The sequence below is a fragment of the Amblyomma americanum genome, chromosome 1 (genome assembly GCF_052857255.1).
Source record: "Amblyomma americanum isolate KBUSLIRL-KWMA chromosome 1, ASM5285725v1, whole genome shotgun sequence".
NCBI lineage: Eukaryota > Metazoa > Arthropoda > Arachnida > Ixodida > Ixodidae > Amblyomma > Amblyomma americanum.
The window spans coordinates 75,300,365-75,319,210 of NC_135497.1; the positions used below are offsets into that span (position 1 = coordinate 75,300,365).

Sequence of the window (18,846 nt, forward strand, 5' to 3'; positions counted from 1 at the left end):
CGTTTTTGAGAATTGAAGAATTGCAGTACATGGATCACAAGGTTGGCTAAGAAACTTCAATGGAAAAAAAGTTTAAAATGTTTTTACTTTTTCATTTATGTTCCTTTGATATTTGTGGAACAGTAGTTAATTTCTATTCCATAAGGCAGTAATTAAAAGAAATCAGGAATTCAGAGAACTGTAGAATTTTTGTACTTTGGTATTGCATGCAAAAATGGTGTAATTAACAATTAACATATACTTTTGTAGCTCATATGACATGCGGTGTGTATAGTTGTACAGGACTTTCATTGATGAATGGGAAACGGCTTAAAAACGTTGTTTTGGGGTTCTTTTTTTGTATCTTTACCTCACATCTCAACAGCTCTTGTTTATGCGATCGTAAGGGCTCTGAGCACGTTCACAGACATGCTAAATTTGTTGGATCTTTAGACCTATGTCACCTGAGCTAGTGATGCGCAGACTTATTCCAGTTTCAGCAGTAACAGCTGTACATGGCAGTGTCTATATGCAGTATGCAGTAGTACCAGTGAAGCATCTATTGCAGGTCGGGGTAATGTGTTGGAGATTGATGCGAGTGAGCTAGTATGTAGTCTTTTTAGCTCTGGCACTTCTTATTGAAATATGTACTCATGCTATTATTTTATTGGCATCAAAATAAAGTCAGTTTTACAATATCTTTTAATAGTTTTCAAGTCGCATAAATTAATACCTTCACTAGGTCAGGCCAACTTTAAATAAATATTTAAGGAAAAATTTTAGTAAACTTTACAATATTAGTTATTATGCAAACATTTTAATACATGGTTTTTCCAAAAATATACTTTATCTAAAAAATTTCTGGTATGCAGTAATGTCAGTGCGGTATACACTGTAGGCTGGGGTAGTATTCGGTTAATGTGAATAAGCAAGTAGTGGTAACGGTTTTGATTTTGCTTGTGTCCTTGGCAGTTCATACTGATTCAGTTAGTCATGTGATACCGGTAAACTCAAATTTCTATGTTTCTGAAGGAGTTGTGAGTTCATTCTTGTGTCCACAGCAGCCGTTTTAGGAAAAAATGAAACATTGCTATGCATGTTGTCACAGTTTTCATTTTTATGAAAAGGTGAAGCATAAAAATATTGGAACAGTGCACATGAAATAGGACTGCTTTTTCGTGCTGCCGGATGTCTTAAGACTTAGCTACAAGAGAGATGATTTATTGTTATTTAATCAAGTATGATGGAGGGTCACGTGTTACTGACTGCTCAAAGCATGAAGGCTCGAAAAGTGATGTTAAGTGAGTTATGCTTTTTTTACTACTGAAGTGCAATATTTTGTGCATACTAGTCTGCTTTGCTGCAATAACTGTCAAATGTCTGGGTTAACTGTCAGGAATTGAGAAAATTCACTGGTATGCAAAGTTCAATTTTTTATTGATTCTTCCCTCAAGTTGTATAGGTGTACCATGAAATAATAAAGTGGGCACACATTTCTGATAGAATTGCTAAGATTTATCATGCAGGTTTTCTTTTTCTTGGTAAGATACAACTGCAGCTCTTACATATATCTTCAAATGGCTCTTTGAGGCTTGTTTTCATTAATGTGGTGTTTCTTTATTATTCGAACTGTCTTTGCATATTTGCTAACTGCCACTTTCTGAAGAGTGCATATTTTTAGTGAGAAAGCTTGGCTTAGTTATCACAGACTAACTTATTCTGTGTTCAGCAATGAAAAGAGTTCGTTTTTTACCTCTGATTCTGCAACAAAATTGTCTCAAAATTAATCGTCACAGTTGTACACTGCCAGCTCTAGTACTATGTTGATAATCACTGCATGATTGTCTATGTGGTAATCTCATGGAACCTGAAGGATTAGGAAAAAGCATTGGAGGCAAAGCGCAAATGGCGCCTGTGTGCTGTGCGATGCCAGCGCACATTAAAGAACTCCAGATGGTCCAAATTAATCCAGAGCCCTTACAGTGTTCCTATGGCATTCCTCATACCCCTGTGGAATGTTAAACCCCACAATTTACAATTTTTTAAAATTCCTTTTTATATACTGTACAAATTACTATTGCCACAGAGTGTCTGGCTTTGAGTAGAAGCCTTACGAAAATCAAGTACTATTGTAGAAGAAAAATCAAGAGTCTTCACTGATATATGTCACCAAATTAGTCTGTTGTGCAGCAGCAATGGCAAGAGTAAGGTACTGGGTTTTGCACTTAATTGCAACCAAAGGGATCATAATATAGAGTCAGGCCGCCGGGGTAGCACAGTGGTTATAGTGCACGGCTGCCGACCCTAAAGACGCGGGTTCGATCCCGGCCGCGGCGGTGGACTTTAGATGGAGGCGAAATTCTAGAGGCCCGTGTACTGTGCAATGTCAGTGCACGTTAAAGAACCCCAGGTGGTCGAAATTTCCGGAGCCCTTCACTACGGCGTCCCTTCCCTCATAGCCTGAGTCGCTTTGGGACGTTAAAGCCCCTTAAACCATAAGCCATATAATATAGGGTCATATGGGGTCATATGGAATGGCTGTGTTGTACTTTTTGTGTTCATGCCAGTGCTTTGGTCGTGTGCACCAGAACACCTCCACCTTTCCTCTCCAGCATTTGCTGCATGCTGAGTTTCAGTTCCTGCATTGCGTCCTATGCCTTTCTTTCTGCTTCATTGTAGCTATTTTTTCATTACTGTGTACCTTTCATACCCCGTAGCTTGTATTCACGTGTGTAGTTGTTGCGATGCATCAATCACACTGTCCGAATTCTCGAATTTTTGTTTCTTATTAATTGTTCGTTATTTTTTAAATTTTCACAAGCCAGCTTTATAGCCATTATTTTTTTAGATGGGCCTTCAGGACATATTTTGGTTTCTCATTTCTTTAGAGTTTTGTAAGGAAGTTCGAAACTGTGAGGTTATTTCTTTTGTTGTTGCAGAATAAACAAATTTATGATGATTGGTGTTTATTCTGTGCCAATTGTCTTACTTCCCAAAGCTTTTATGGTAACAGGCTTCCCAGGCATCCTTTTGTTTACACTTTTGTGCATACTTTTTGCAAAATTGGTATAGGGCGTGGCAGCAAGAAAGAGCTATTTTCTTTATTTCATTGTTGTGAAGTTAGTATCCTGGCTGCTGTTTGCTTTTTATAGCATTTTCCTGTACATGCTCTGTTTTATTTAGTAAGAGGGATTGTAAGTGCAATATACAAGGCACTGAGCATGGGTTTCCACAATCATCTAACAAAACCAAAATAAAACAGGAATAAAATCTTCTCAAGAGGCCATCTAAGCTGTGTTACTTCTACTAGAGTCTGCAGATCAGTTAGGTGGCTTAAATTCAGGTGTCCACTGCTTAACCATGTTGCTTGATGAAAACACTGCAGAGGTGTGCGAATAAAAGGAAAAGACGGAACTGCATAAACCTGAGTACTGCTGGCATCACCATGCAAGACTGACCATGCTTGTCCACCTTCACCACCATAACTGCCACTTACTGCTATAAATCAAAGCATCAATCACAGCCTTAGAATATTTCTGTTATACTTTTTTCTGTCGGTGTCGGCTTATTTCCTCTTTGGTCTATACTTCGCTTGGTTTTCAAAGTTTATTGGTGCATTACGCCTCTTTCTGCTTTCTTTTGAGATATGTGAAATTTTTTAGGGGTGCGCGAATAGTACTTTTGCCAAACCGAATTGAAAACGAATACTGTAGCTTTGGTACCGAATTGAATATGTATAGTTTAGTTAAAAACCAAACAAAATATGAATCAAATAGTGAGGGAACCGAATTGAGAAACAGCGAAGTGCTGCTTTCGCAGTTATAGCTGTATCTGTTAAAAGACGTAACACTGGTCTCCATTTAGGGTGTCACAACACAAAGCCAGTGTGTTAACTTTATCACTGTCATGTTATGTGCTTAGGAAAAGTACCTTTTGCTGTTGATAATAGAAGATAATAAACTACCCCCACATCTCAGTGCATGAGATGGGTGAGAGCTATGTATTTGGCATGGCCTCCGAAGTCAGGCATAAAGGCCGGGTCTGCTGAACCTGCCTGGGCCCTGTCAGGTCGTCCAATCTCTGATGCCATGTATAGCGATTATGAAAACCACCACTCCCATGGGCCGCACTGCGGCACTGAACCCTCCATCCCGAGCACACCGATCGCGGCAGCATGATACGCGGCGTGCATGGTTCCTGTTTTTGGAATAGTGAAAGAAAAATATGGCAGGCCTTATTTGAACTTCGTGCCAGTTATTCAAAAAGTATTCGAAAGCTGGAGGGTATATTTGATTTGTTTTGAATAATTTTGAAAATGCACTAATTGATTCATTCAAATAATTGAATAGGAAGGTATTTGATTTGGTATTCGAAGTTTCCGAATATTTGCACACTTAAAATTTTTTTTTCTGACCTTGCAAAGCATATAATAAGCAGACACATTATTTCGAGTCAGGTTTGCAGTCAGTCTCACCCTGGCTGCACATTTTTAGCAATGATCATTTGTTTGGCGACTTGGCTTCTGCTGCCTAATCTCTTAGATTCATTTTCTTTTTTCATTTAGTGTTTTTTGTGGGACCACAAAATTAGAAAATAAACCTTTATTTTGTAATGCTAGACCACCTTTATTACAAAATAAAGGTGGGAAGAGGCAGTATTTCGTATCACAATGTTTCCCATCAGGTTTGGTAACAACACAAATTTTATTCACAAACAACAAAATTCAACTAACAGTCTTGCAATGTCATAACAAAAGAAGACGATGGTGAAACTGACACAGAATTACAGTCGGGTTGGTTTTGAACCCGTGAGGATTACCATAGCTTTGTATCAGTTTCAGCTTTAATAAATGTTACCAAAACAATAAAGCAGCATTCCTTGCATATTTCATTTGCTCTCATGATGGCAGGAGTACACTACTTGTATACACCATCCGGCAAACTGCTGTCATGAGCAGCTTGCACACACTGTATCACAAAATCGCACAATGTTATTTTGTCACTTCATATGGTACAAATGGCTCAACTCAAGGAAATGTACAAGCTTGCGACGAAAAATGTATGATATGTGGTGCATCTTAGTCACATCACAGCATAATATCCTAGATGGTCTTAAGGTTGATATTTCTTATTGCTTACCTTTGAATTTATGAAGGTTTAAAAGTGCTGTAAATGTTAAGTACTGTTGTCTACTTAGCTTATTTATATTCAGGGATCTGAAAGTAAGGAGAAAGTGTATGCTAACATACATGCACGTGCTCCTTAATTTCAAATTCCCTCAAAGTATGTAGACTGAACGAACTAGTAATATAATTTCTATCTTATTTAAAAAGTGTGTCGGCATAATGCCACAGCCTAAAGAAGTATTCGTTGCGGCTGACCAACACATGCTTGGTGTAACTGTGAAGAAGGGGCTCAACGTTGGCCTCTCTTATCCAGGAGGATGTTGTCTGGGTTGTGTAGCTGTCTTCAGATGTTTCCTCAGCTTTGGCCTTTGGCTTCTTTTCTGGTGATGTGGTAGCTTGGTCTTGGAATCCTGCACAAAAGTACATCTTGATGAATTCTTAATTCTCTGAAAGTGCCACTTTAGTATGCAAAACAAAAGTTGACATCTTATCTTGCTGATTGTAATTGCCATATTGCAGTTAGTACATTTGCAATGGCACTTTGCTTCAGCCATTGTGTGCAAGCAAAAGGCATCTTAGTGATAAATTGGCCATTAAACAGTGCACCATTGGAAACCAAGTGCTTTTCATGGCAGTCACTGTTACATGAGGCTTGCATATATACTGACAGTAATTCCTAGTACTTAGTTTTAAGGGGCAGAGTTAAAATTTGGAGTAAAATAAATAAGCAAACAAACTCATTTTTTATCAGTCGTGAGTTGTCTTTTTTTTTTCTGAACTAAATTTTATTTTCATTTTTTATTTTCATGATGAAAGGAACTTGTGAATAATTTTGTTAACATCCAAAGAAATTGTGCAAAACATTGCAAAAACAGTTGGTAGATACATAATAACATGGGCTCATGATGACAAGTAAAAAGAATCTTATCGCTATTTGAGGGCAAAAACAATGCACAGTTACAGAAAAATAAAATAATTGGCATAAGACTTAATTTTGCAATAATAATATAGTGCACTGACGTGTAATAAAATTATAAATATTTTCTATGATAAGGAAGATAGTAAATGCTTCTTTAATGGTTGATAAAATGAACGTGAGGTGGGGGATGTTTTGTTGCCAGTGGGTAGTGAATTCCAAATATAAATTGCTGAAAAGAACATCTATTCAATATTGCAATTAGTTTGAATGGTTTGGTAAGAGTAAATTTTATTTTTAATTGGAACATTTAACAACAGCATATTTAGTTTACGTAGGTATGCGAGGTGGTTGATCTGTGGGGCAGAAGTAACTATAAAATGAGCTTAATTTTGTAATTATGATGAAGGCATAAGAGGTGAGTAGTATTTATTCAAGATGATAAACAGTAAGTAAGATGGCTGTGTTTAAAAGAATAACAAAGTGCGTGAAGAATATGAAGTTGAAAAATAATAATGTGGTCTAATTAATATGAATATATGAAAAGATAAGTTATCGGTTTATTGTGGGCGTCAGACTTCAAGTTAGAGGCGAATACTACCCCAAGAAGTGTAGCGATGTCTGATACATTAATAACATGCTTAAAATCTATTGGGGCAGTAGTCAAAATTTGCTTTTCTGAGGATTTATCTGAAGTTGATTTCTTTCACACCACAGTTGAATGCAGTGAAGATCTTTGCCTAATTTTTTGGCAGGGTTAGAAATATTGCAGTCAAATACTTGTATCACATCTCTGCGTGGTGATAAAATGCCAAATTTGACAATTTGATAAAGAATGCGACATGTTAGTGGCACCTGTGGCATCAGTATATGTATGGTACATTAATGGAAGCAAGGTCAGTAATGAGTTTTTGCAAACAAGGAGGCTCTTTGAGATGCTCTCCTTGAATCAATTAATCCTGTGGATTAATGATTCCTTGAAAAAACATGCATGGGATTGCATATAGCAAAAAGTAGCCCTTTGAACATTTTGTGTAAATATGTTCCAAAATTGCTTCTTAATCACCACATGCTGAAAATGGCTGCACTGGACATTGCCGAATTAAAAAAGCATCTAATAAAGCTAATTAATAGAGCATTGTTCATATTACTGTTGTAAAATGATAGGGCTTGTATTTAGAGTGCTAAATGCAGTTGCTGATGGAGGTTGACATTCAACAAGTTTACTTTGCTGAGAGGATAGCACAGCAAATGAAAGCAAGCTCACAAGGTGGTGTGAATTAATAAATAACTTTGGGGAGAGGGGGAGCACATCACAGCCTGCTTCAGCTTGAGAAAAATTTACATATATTTTTTTCAAAAACAGATATCTCAATGTTAATGTATAGTATGGCCTACCATGTCCCTCTTTTATGATGGAACTTCTGGTTAACTACACTCTGAGAAGGCATCACCCTCTTTTTGAATAGATTCTCCTTTGCTTGGTTGTGCATACATAAATGCCTTGGGTTTGGTCGTTGATTGCCTCTGCACCATTATACCCCGAATACTGCTACTATACTAGTGCATACATAGATTTATGCATAGCTGTAAGCGAGGGAAGCATGCAATAAACCATAGGAGCATGATTTAGCGTGTGATGCATGGTTAAAAATGAAGCATGGAAAATATACTTCAGTTCATGTTGTGAATTCCAGGCAAAGAACACTAATAGGTACGCATGCCATGAATAATAGAGAGATGTTCATGGGGCTCTTACCTGGCGGCCGTAAAATAGTTACGGGCTCTTCTGACTCAAGTGGGTCGGAGAAGCCCACATCATTTCGAGCCAAGATGCGTACATGGTACTGGGCGCCCTCCTCCAAATCTTTGACGTGAAGGCGCAGAGTTTCAGCATCTACTTGGCCCACCTAGAAATGGGAGATGTAGGAGAGCCAGACCTTAATTAGTTGCACTGACACCTTGAGCTGTGATGATCCTGCGGCAAGAATCTCATGTGATTTTTTTTGTTCTCTTCTTCTTCTCAAATCCACTTCTCATCATGCAGCTGCAACTCTCCCCTAGCTACTTCAGTGTTACTGTCTTTATTCAAGTTGAGTGGCTGGCTTTGCAGCAGCCAACTCTTGAAAAATCAATAAAAAGTGCCACTACATTTACAGAAAGCTTTGAGGTGAAGAATTTATCAATGCTATGGTTCTGCATATCGTATAGTAAGCCCCTGTTCTGATGAAGTTGCTTTATTTTTACAAAGTTTATCATGATTTTGATTGAAGAGCATGTCCTTTATATTGGATTGTTTGAAGTATACTGTTGGTGGACACCACTTAGTGCGAACAGTGAAGCAGAAAAATCCCAGAGTAGGGAAAATGCTCATTCTTTGCTTTTCGTTTTTACTTGGGTGAAGCAGATAGCACTGCAAAAATCATGCCAGTTCCTGCAGCTTATTTGCTGCAATATGATACTGAAACGACAGGAAACTAACATTCCTATGCCATCTGTCCATTTAATTTCGGTGGGTTGGTAGGGTCACACCTGAAGACACTGGCGGAAAATGAGGGAGAAAGCATGAAAATGGGACTGACAGAGAGGACGTGGGCACTAAGGCAGTCTGAAATAAAAGGGGGCCATCACATTTTGACACTGTACTGGTGCCTGGAATTGTACAGAAGCTTGGTAGAAGCGGATACTACATAGCCAAGTAAAAGTGATGTTGCTGGTTTGGATTATGGGATTTGATGTCCCAAAGTGACTGAGGCTATGAGAGACACCCTAGTGGAGGGCTCCGGATAATTTCGACCTCCTGGTGTTCATTAATGTGCACTGATATCTCACAGTACACAGGCCTATAGCATTTCGCCTCCATTGAAATGCGACCGCCACGGCCAGGATCGAACCCGCATATTTTGGGCTAGCAGCCGAGCACCATTACCACTGAGCCACTGCAGTGGCCAAAATGAGGTTGATTTAGTGGTGGAAAGTCGTTCACTTCAGTGTCTGATTGATGTGCTGACTTGGTTTTCGAACACATTTAGCATATGAACATAGGTCATTTATGCACCCCCACCTTTATCAAAAAATGTATTTGCCATCCTTTTGAAGAGGTTTCACTGTATGTCTGTGTAGCCTTTTGCATATATATTGGCTGATAACGCTGGCAGTTCGATGCATGAAAGAACCCATGCTTCAGGATTTCAATTACATGAAAGGCCTGCCCATCTGTTTATCTTATAACAGAAAGAAATTATTTAGGGCCGCTAAGGGTCTAGGAATGCTGTGAACTGTGTCTAGAGATTTTCTTCTCTTGAGTCATCAGTTCCAATGGGCTTTTTAGAGTCCAGGAACTGTACTGCTTATTATAACACAATGAGAAACTGAAAATTCATAATTTGAGGTGATGTAGGCAACATCTGCCTAAGTGAGGGGGCTGCTTTGTACTGCACGTGAGTTGATGGCCTTGTCAGCATCAGTGTAATGCATATAAAGCTCTTGATCATGCCAGTGCCTGAAATAACATGGTGGTTGCTTAAAAAAATGTGTGTACGCATGACTGAGAGCCTAACCGTGCTCATTTTAGTCACTTCTTTCTATATTTAAGATTTGACTGTGGTTCATTTAGAACACGTACTGCTGTGATGCAGTAGCAAATGTAAAGCAAATTTACAAAATATGGTTTGATTTTTTTCTTGACACATGCGACTAAAATATCCATTGTGATCTGTATTTGAGTACACACTTTCAGTGTAATTACTGTATGCACAATTGCACTTAGGGTAAAGCTTGTAATTTGACACTCTTTGTTTTGCTGCACAATTGGCCTGTGATGACTGCCTTTTGAGGCGCTATAGATACCTAAATTTGACTTACCTCCATCCACATTGTACGTGATGTATCTCTTAGAGCTGCAGTGTAGCCCAGGAGTGGAGACCCACCGTCCCACTCAGGGCGTCCCCATGAAACATCCATTGAGTTTGGACCGGTGACTAAGATTTCAAGTGGTGCAGTGGGTGGAGTCGGGCGATCTGCACAGATGATGTAATGCATTATTTTTTGGGTCTCTTTGGCTCTAGGTAGCCCCCATTTAGCACGGATTTAGCGCTCCAACATGTAAATGGAAAGCTAAAAAAGTGTTTTTTTATGAGGTTAGAATATCTCAATCACATAAATATATCACATATCTTTGCATGGTGATAAAATGCCAAATTTCACAATCTGAGAAATAAAGCAGCATGTTAGTGGTACCTGTGGCATCAATATATGGCGCACCTTTAATAGAAGCAAGGCTGTTGCTCTACAACTTCTTTTTGCTTTGCTAACAGTCAAGCAGCCTATGCTGACAGGAGTCTTTGTTTTTGGTTAACTGATTTGCTAGGGTTTTCTTCCACTGGGCATTGCACATCAGTCTTAAACCTTTAAGGCACTTTGTACACAAGTGTGTACATTGTGAACTCGCAGCTTCTTCTTAGAATGTGCTATAATTGGCACTGATTACTTTGTTTCAGGTGAATTTAGAATCCTTCATACTGCAAATAACATGCTTTCTCATGCTGACTAGCAAATGCAGCAAATAATATTTCTGTAAACAGTGAGCACAATACCACATTCTCTATAATTTTCTTGTAGATAGATTTTGCCACCAATGATGATTTAAATGTTTTTTCTGACTATCGAGCATAATGTGGACATTTGAAAAGTAAATTGATTCCACAATGACAAGGGTTTAAATTTCACAAATCCCGATGTTTTGATATTACAGTTTCCTACAATTTTGACGGTCTGTGAGAAATTTTGTGCATGTGTGTAAAAAAACGTAACTACTGGTGTGTTCCGTTGGAAAACTAACGAATTGGCTTTCTTGAAACCTGGAGATACTATTTAGGCAAGAAAATATTTGTTTTGAATAAAAATAATAAATGATGCCTAGAAGGATTAATTATTAAATAGGGGAGACCTACCAGCTGCAGCTGGTAGTGTCTGCCATTCACCAGTGTCTTCCAAGGGTGGTCCAACGCCAGCTACATTTTCTGCACAAACTCGGAAACGATGCCTTGTTTTGTCACTCAGACTGATTACTCGGTGCGTTGTCGTTCCTCCATCCACATTTGCAACTGTCGCCCACTTTGGCGGGTCAACAGCTGCCTGGTCCTCGCTGAGGTGCTCGACAATGTAGGCGACTATGGGAGAGCCTCCATCGAATGCAGGAGGGCTCCATGTAAGCGTTGCAGTCTTATTCGTAACGTCAGAGATACGTAGGGGGCCAGTAGGTGCATCTGGAGGCTCTGTTGAAAAGCACAAAATATGATGCGTTAACCTTCTGCATTTTAGGGCTTGCATGGCAGATTTTCTGCAGATCAAGTTTTGTTTTGTGTCTGCAGTACAGCATACCTAGATAACAATAAAGCTACACAAATAACCGATGCAATTACTGCATGCATGGCCACCACAATTATTCAGATAACAATGAAGAGCACCCATGTCTTTATAAGCATACACTGTATACGTGACTGCATAGGTAGGCTACCCATGTGATCACGGTGAGCCTAGATGAAGAAGTAATAAGAGACAAAGAAGAAGACAGCTTCAATATAATGCATGGGCTTCCATAAGAAGAGAAAGAAGAGCAGAGTAAAGGTCCGGCAATTGCAAGCTTAGCCTGTGAGAGTGCATTTCTGCAGCAGTTACACTCAGTATTGCATAGGTGTATCCATAAATTTTTTTCTTTGCGGTGTCACAGGTTATTAACGGAAAAGGCTCCTATGCACTATTGCAAGTTATTGTATTCTTAATGTGTTAATGAAAAATTCAGCAGGAATTAGGATACTTGTCCTTTTCTTTTAGTGCGAAAGCACTTCTAGTCGCACTTCCCAGGTTTCAGTGGTGTCTGTGTGAAGCCTGTGAGTAGCAAGTGTACCTGGCTCACAGGATCAGTGGACACCTCAGTCATGCTGTGAGTAGGTGGTGGCATCCACCTACAAATTGAGGTAGTTATGCGCCTTTCCTTTTCTAAAAACCAGCGGATGGTTAACTTTGAGGAAAGAAAAGGCACATAACTGGCTCCCTGGGTCAGTGGACACGTCAATCGCACTTTGAGGTAGTAGTGTCCACCTGCAAAACACTGTGCTTTCACATATTTCGTGCTTTGCAATGCTGAACTGGCAGCCATTTTTTAAATACTTTCTCTTCTCACTAGAATTCACAAAAATTTATACATATAGATTTTATGGGGAATTTTTCTGCTTATTTTCATATCTTTTGCAAATGTAACAGTAAACCACATTATCTAAACATAACATCACAAGACATGTGAAACTACCTGCGTACATTGATGGCAGTGTCTGTGTGACTGGAATAAAAGTCACTTTTTCTCAATCGCTGTGAGCACACTCCCAAATTGTCTTGATCTTGTACTACATTACTCTTGAAATAAGCCACAGAAATCTATTGACATGCCTAACAGTTTAGTGCCATAGTACTCTGTCACACTAATACATCATCAGTTCTTTGCTTTAATATTCTGCCCAAGACTAAGTTCATTTACTCCTTATTTAAACTAAATACCATAATAACTAAACATTATTTGTTCTGTGATCCATGCTTATCTTTTTTTTTATTCCCTTGCTATTACATTTTTCACCTTTTTTAATCATTGTGCACTGAAGTTTCCTTGCCCTCAATTTGGCTTCCTTGCTGGCCTTCAAGTTAGCAGATAATTAAACTGGTCAGTGGCAGCTTAGAATGAGAAGCAGCAATGAAGTACAAACAGTCTTAAGTGACATTTTTTTGTAAAAGTTGATGAGGTTCTGATTGTCAGGTTTATTGAACTTGACATTTCTGCATTTTGTTTTGTGGATCATAATTCAGCACTTACACACAGCTCACTTTTGCTGAGAAGTTATGACAACAGTTCATAGAAGTTTAGTGTAAGAACAAAAGGGTTTGACGGTCACACCTGAAATTTCTAAAGCCAACACATTTTATTTCCTGGACTTCAGTTTGAACCTTTTTAACTGATCACATTAGCTGGCATTATAATCCCCAGTCTCTAAAACCTTTGATAAATTTTTTTTCTGACTTTTTAAGGTGGTTAAACGAGGTACTGCTTTGTCTTATCTTTGCTAATCTATTTTTTTTGTTCATTTGTTTTTGTCAGTCAGATTGAGAGGCACCCAACGATGGGCCCGCATTGACCTTATTACTTGAGTAGTTGAAAAGTAAAAACATCAAAATTTTAGTTGCGTGCTTTCTTTTTAAACAGTGCACAAGACATATATTAGTATACAAGGATCATCACATGGAATTTTCCTCTGCCTGGTAAATAATTTGCAGATCAGTTTTTTTCTCATGTTGTTTGTAAATTAGGCAGAAAAAACTGCAGTACAGTTGCTGCTTCATTGTTTTATTTCACTCCAATTCTTATGCCAGCCTGCAGCAAGAGCTGGAAAGACAATGAATGAACAAAAGCTATGATATCACAGGTTGTTTCTTATGCCTCACATGACCTGAAATTTTGTAACCAGCATTCCTTTATTAAAAATGAAATCAAAATGCCATGAAAGAAAAAAATCAATTAAATTATTTACTGGGTGCAGGCAAATTTCACATGGTGATTTGTGCATCATTACAAATAAACACACAACCAAAGTTTGGTGTCTGTACACCCTTATGAAACAAAAGTATTTTCATCTTCAGTATCCCTGCAGAAAACAACAGCAAAAACAGTTTGCTGTTCTGCCATGTGTTTAAAGCTTTATCATGGTATCAAAAACAGGAAGACTAAGTAAGCTAAGAAAAATAAATAGCTATGAGAGCTCAAATAACTAAAATCTAAGACAAGAGTACAAAATTCAGGATGTTTTTTTCTACTTTGAATAAACTAAGGCCAGCCGTTTCGCATGGAAAAGCACATGGTGTTTTTGTAGGTGGCGCAAGGTGCCAGCATCAGTATGCTGTATTGCATGTTTTGAGAGTGTTGTATGGTTCCTGTAGTCCTGCTGGAAAGTGTACATAGGCTGACAGGCCCTTCTTGAATGTTTGCCCTTAAAAGGGCACTGAAGACTCCATGAAATTTTGTTCTTTGTAAAAATCGATTTTATGACCTCCTTCTGGCTATGCTGATGCCTGTTTGGCAGCAAATGATGCATTTATTACTGAAAAAATAGCATTAAAAAATTGTTCTGCCACTCAATTCAGACGTTGCTGTCTACTCCGAAAAGGACTTCATGATCACCATTTTGAAGTGAAGTTAAGGGCAGTAAAGCCTAGCCTCAGAGATTCTTGCAAAAAAACTGTCTTGACGCATTGCAGTTTAGTTAAGAAATCAGCTGGGGATGACAACACCTGTATTTCATTTTTTGGCCTTTTCTGGCTTATAGAAGCTTCGTTTTCATTGAAAGCAGTGCCTTTGTCTTTAGAATGCAGTTGATACAGGTTTACTTCAATTTGTCCTCAGTGTCCCTTAAGAATGTCACTCTTTAACTGCCACACCACTGTCATATCCTTGCGCCACATTAAAGATCATGCCTGTATGTGCAACTCTGCTTGATGGCTAGTGCATCAATGTATGTTCAAATCACTGCATCATAAAGGATTTGTGTTTCCAGACAGTGGTGAAGTAATCCTGTGCCTTTGTTATCTGTGTTTGTGCAGTTTGTCGTACTGAATTTTTCGCTGTACAAGCACAGTTCCTCATGTATATACATTCTTGGATCTGCAGCAAAAATTTCTTGTGCAAGACAGGACTTGTCTGTGTGTGTCCCCTTCCATCAGTGTGCTGTTGTTTTGTGCAATGCTTCTCATTATAAACGCGAAGTTTTGGCCTCATACTAAGCACTGGCAGGATACAGAATGGTGTATTGGTAAGTTGCCTCTTCTAACTTAGGAATGTCAGCCAATTTCACTCCAGCCCATTCTTACCCCCCTAATAATTTCGACATCATGGTTCAGACGTGATGTGACTTATTATGTGCAAATAAGTGTGCTGCCAGGTTATATCCAATATCTGCTACCTCTACTACACTTGCTCTTTCACCGAACTGTCCATTACTTAAAGATTTTTTTTTCATAATAATTTTAAAGCCTGCTACTGTACATAGTCTGTTCAGGTCTGCAATCATTGGTTGCTTTTTGATCGCTGCTTCAGTATAATCACTGCTTTCACTCCAACTGTTAAACCAGCCTACCCTGAGGGCTGGAATGACAACAAATGAACAAGCAGCTCTTATTCTGTAGTTTTAGTATGCCACACACGACCTCAAATTATCTTGTATGCCATAGCCACTGGTTCGCGTTTGAACCGGAATAACACAAGAGAAAAAATTCACTTTTAAATTATTTACTTTGCATCGGTGAACTCCACATAGTGAAACTCATATAATCATGTTGAATACTCATACAAAAGAAAGACATGCAACCAAAAATTTGGTGTCTTTACTCCTTTAACATTTAGCTGTTGCACTAACATTAGCAACTATAATTTATAGTTTAACAGCATGTTACTGTACTAAAAATGACAGATGCCAAAATGGCAGTGACACAATTTAGCATCATCACTTACGTATTTGAGCATGGACTGTTATTGGCTCTTCGCTTGTGAGTGGTGGACTGCTGCCTATTTCGTTGCGGCATGTCACTCGGAACATGTACCTGGAAGGGATCAAATAAAAAGTTTTGTAATGCACCTCCTGCACATCCCTGTCTACTATTGTTTGTGACATTACACTTGAAATATTTTATATTAGAAAATACTATAAGTCATAGAGAAAAGAATATGCCGGGAATTTGCCTTAATGAACTGCACAAAAATATTATTAACCTACCAGAAACTGAAATTACAGACACTACTCTGCTCTCTTTGATTGCTGCTTTTCTTAGGAAGTTAATGTGCATTGGTTAATAGTCTCTGTGCAAGCATATAATGCCTAAAGAATGCTAGTTAATGCGATAACCTGAAAAACACTTACGCATTGTCTGATTTCAGGTTTGTAACTTCCATAGACAAGCTCTCTGTGGTCCCAACTTTAATCCAGGCCTTTTTAGAGGCCTCGCGTTTTTCAATGGTGTAGTCGATTATGGGGCGGCCGCCATCGGAGAGTGGCTCCTTCCATGTCAAGACGAGTGAAGTGTCTGTCATCTTTGCAGTTGTCAGTGGACCTTCTGGTGCACTTGGTTTATCTTTAAAAGCAAAATACCACAAATAAAATGAATACCCCTATGATCATATTCAATGTGTGTGCATGCACACTTATACATGCATACAAAAACACACAAACAATGTTTCAATAAAAATTGCTAGTAATATTTAAAAATAAAGTTTTTGATTTATAAGGATGGGTAGTAGTACCAGTAGTGCAAATGTCAGATAACAGGTAAATCATATTAGTAAGCTAGTTAACTAAATTATAATAGTCAGTTTTTTAGCTTGCACAGTTAGACACCTTGTGCTAGCCATCAGTAATAGCCATATAAGTTCTTAGAATTTCAAAAATGGAGTTTTTCTCATTGCGGCAGTGCAGAGAATTCTGATCCTCCCAGTATTTCAAACCAAACTGCACAGCTGTACCTAAAGACAAGCACCATTCGGTGGCACACGGGTTTTCTCTATCCCATTTGACCTGGGTGTGCTGGAGCAGTGGCCCAGGAGTCATGGTAAATAGCTATGTGGGCTGCACAGGGAGGCATAGTCCATACTGAAATAGGGTTGTGTAGCATGCATGACATTTACTTCATTCTAAAAGTATGACTAATGTCACTGAAGTTTTGCATTACTGAGTAGGTCCTTCTCGCTTTCTGGGATGTTGAATACAACAGAAATAGTTTTGGTCATAGTGCACGGTACAGTATAGAGTAATAACCTTCTGGGATGTTAAATATGCAAAAAAAAGCCCTCTGTGTTAAACATTGCTAATCCTGCTTTTATTTTTGTCACAATTAGAGAGACTTGAGAGAACATCTTCATTACCATATGGGCAACGGGCCACAACAGGCTCAGAAGTAAGTGGCGCACTTGTGCCATATTCATTTACAGCTGAGATCCTGTAGAGATACTCGTTGCCCTCTGTCACATCAGGATCTTTGAAGGAAGGAGTGTCTGGCTGCGTTGTTCCAACCTAGAACACATATAAAATCGGTTTATATGTTGATGAATACAACAGAAATAGTTTTGCTCATAGTCCATGGTACAGTACAGAGTGATATTAAAAAAAATTTGTTGATGGTTGTTTAGCATGCATCTATAAGTACTTGAAAACAGTAAACTGTAAATATATGTCTCTGCAAGAGTGGTAGTGTTGCAACACTACTACAGTCAGTTATCTGATCCACAGATTACGGCCTAGTGAATATGCCGAATCATTTGTTGCCATGATGTATCTGTGAAGGCTACTTGTACGTTTTTTGCAGCTGTGTAAGGGATTACAGGTGGCTCTCGTGGTGAAGTCTGTTCGTTATGATGAAGCAATAACTAAATATTTCTCTTGGTCTTTTGGTGACAAGTTCAATTCTTGACCACAGTAGCTGCAATTCTGAAATGCCTATACATTTTGGTGTGCTCTCACCAAAGAAGGACGCATGATAGTGTTAGGGTGGGGCTACATGCTTCTTGTGATAGTGTACTGGGGAGCTTTTCATGCAAGGGTGTTGTTAGAGTTGTTGTGACAGCATGTATACTGTTTGCTCTGCTCACTTAGAGGAAGGTTACGTTTTTTTTTTATAGTTGAACAAACTAAAGTGCTGGGAAAAAAAAACCCAGCAAACTTCGGAAGACATTACATGAATGAGTCTACAGGGTGCCTAGAAATATGCCGCCACTTTTTAGCAAGAGAGCAACAAGATCACCTTGTATAATTAGGGATGCCCAGGCATGCTTATTCTGTTTCTGTTTTAAATTAAGATTTGAGACATGCTTCATAGCTCAACCTACTTTTTGCTTGGATTCAAACTTTAGCTTGCATAGAAACCAACTGGAATCTAAATGGTTCTGTTTGTGTTCTTGTAGGTACCAATTGGTCTTATTTAATGGGACAGTATATTTGTAGTCGGATCTTGACATCACGACAAAGCAAAAGCAAGCCATAGTTGAACAAAACTCTACGCAGGCCCACAGATCAAAGGCAGGCTGTATATAGGGCACATAAAAAAAGATAGCCAGTGCATAAAAATAAAAATTTAAATGCATGAAAAGTATGGTGAAGGCAGCGGTTAAATGAGCAAAATACTCCTTTTTATTCTTCTTTTTATTTAAATGCCATAAAGAATTTTGGCAATTCATGAAAAGAAACTGAAAGGATTAAATATCGATTCCATTTATTGAACATGAAGGTATGTATGTTAACAATAGTCTTTATAAAGCTGAGTGCTTAAAGGAGTTTTTTATTCTGTATTTGTTGTTATTCCTAGCACATATCGCGTTGATTTCAATTTTGGTTTTGCTAATGTTGACCCTATGCACTGAATAGAGTTTAACCAAAGAAGAACTGAATTGCTTCTCAAAGGGCTAAATGCTTGGAGTGCTCCTGGTCTGGATGACCTACCAACTGCTCTTTTCAGTGCAAAAGTACATGGGTTCTTTAAATATTTACAATTTATTTATGAAAAAGCTTTGGAAGAAGGTGGACTGCCTTCTGACTGGAAATTAGCCAATGTAGTGCCTGTGTACAAATCTGGCCCTAGCAATGTCGTTTCTAACTATTGTCCTGTCTCTTTGACAAGAATTGCTTGTAAAGTTTTAGAGCATGTGCTTTTCACTAGTATTATTAACTAATGAGTACGCATTCCTTATTAAATAAACAGCAGCATGGTTTTTGCAAAGCATTTTCCTGTGTAACACAGTTTG

General features: G+C 38.4%; 1 protein-coding gene across 1 annotated transcript in view; it reads right to left on the minus strand.

Annotated features, from left to right (window-relative positions):
* Positions 1–4,663: 4,663 nt before the first annotated feature.
* sls (sallimus) overlaps positions 4,664–18,846 on the minus strand; it is a 223,794-nt gene continuing 209,611 nt past the window's right edge. Inside the window, exons 164-170 of the mRNA XM_077645939.1 lie at positions 16,975–17,122; positions 15,977–16,187; positions 15,571–15,659; positions 10,973–11,296; positions 9,885–10,039; positions 7,780–7,930; positions 4,664–5,514 (exon numbers count right to left, since the gene is read on the minus strand). Of these exons, the coding sequence (XP_077502065.1) occupies positions 5,300–5,514; positions 7,780–7,930; positions 9,885–10,039; positions 10,973–11,296; positions 15,571–15,659; positions 15,977–16,187; positions 16,975–17,122 (1,293 nt within the window). The 3' untranslated portion in view covers positions 4,664–5,299. The remainder of the gene's footprint in view (positions 5,515–7,779; positions 7,931–9,884; positions 10,040–10,972; positions 11,297–15,570; positions 15,660–15,976; positions 16,188–16,974; positions 17,123–18,846) is intronic.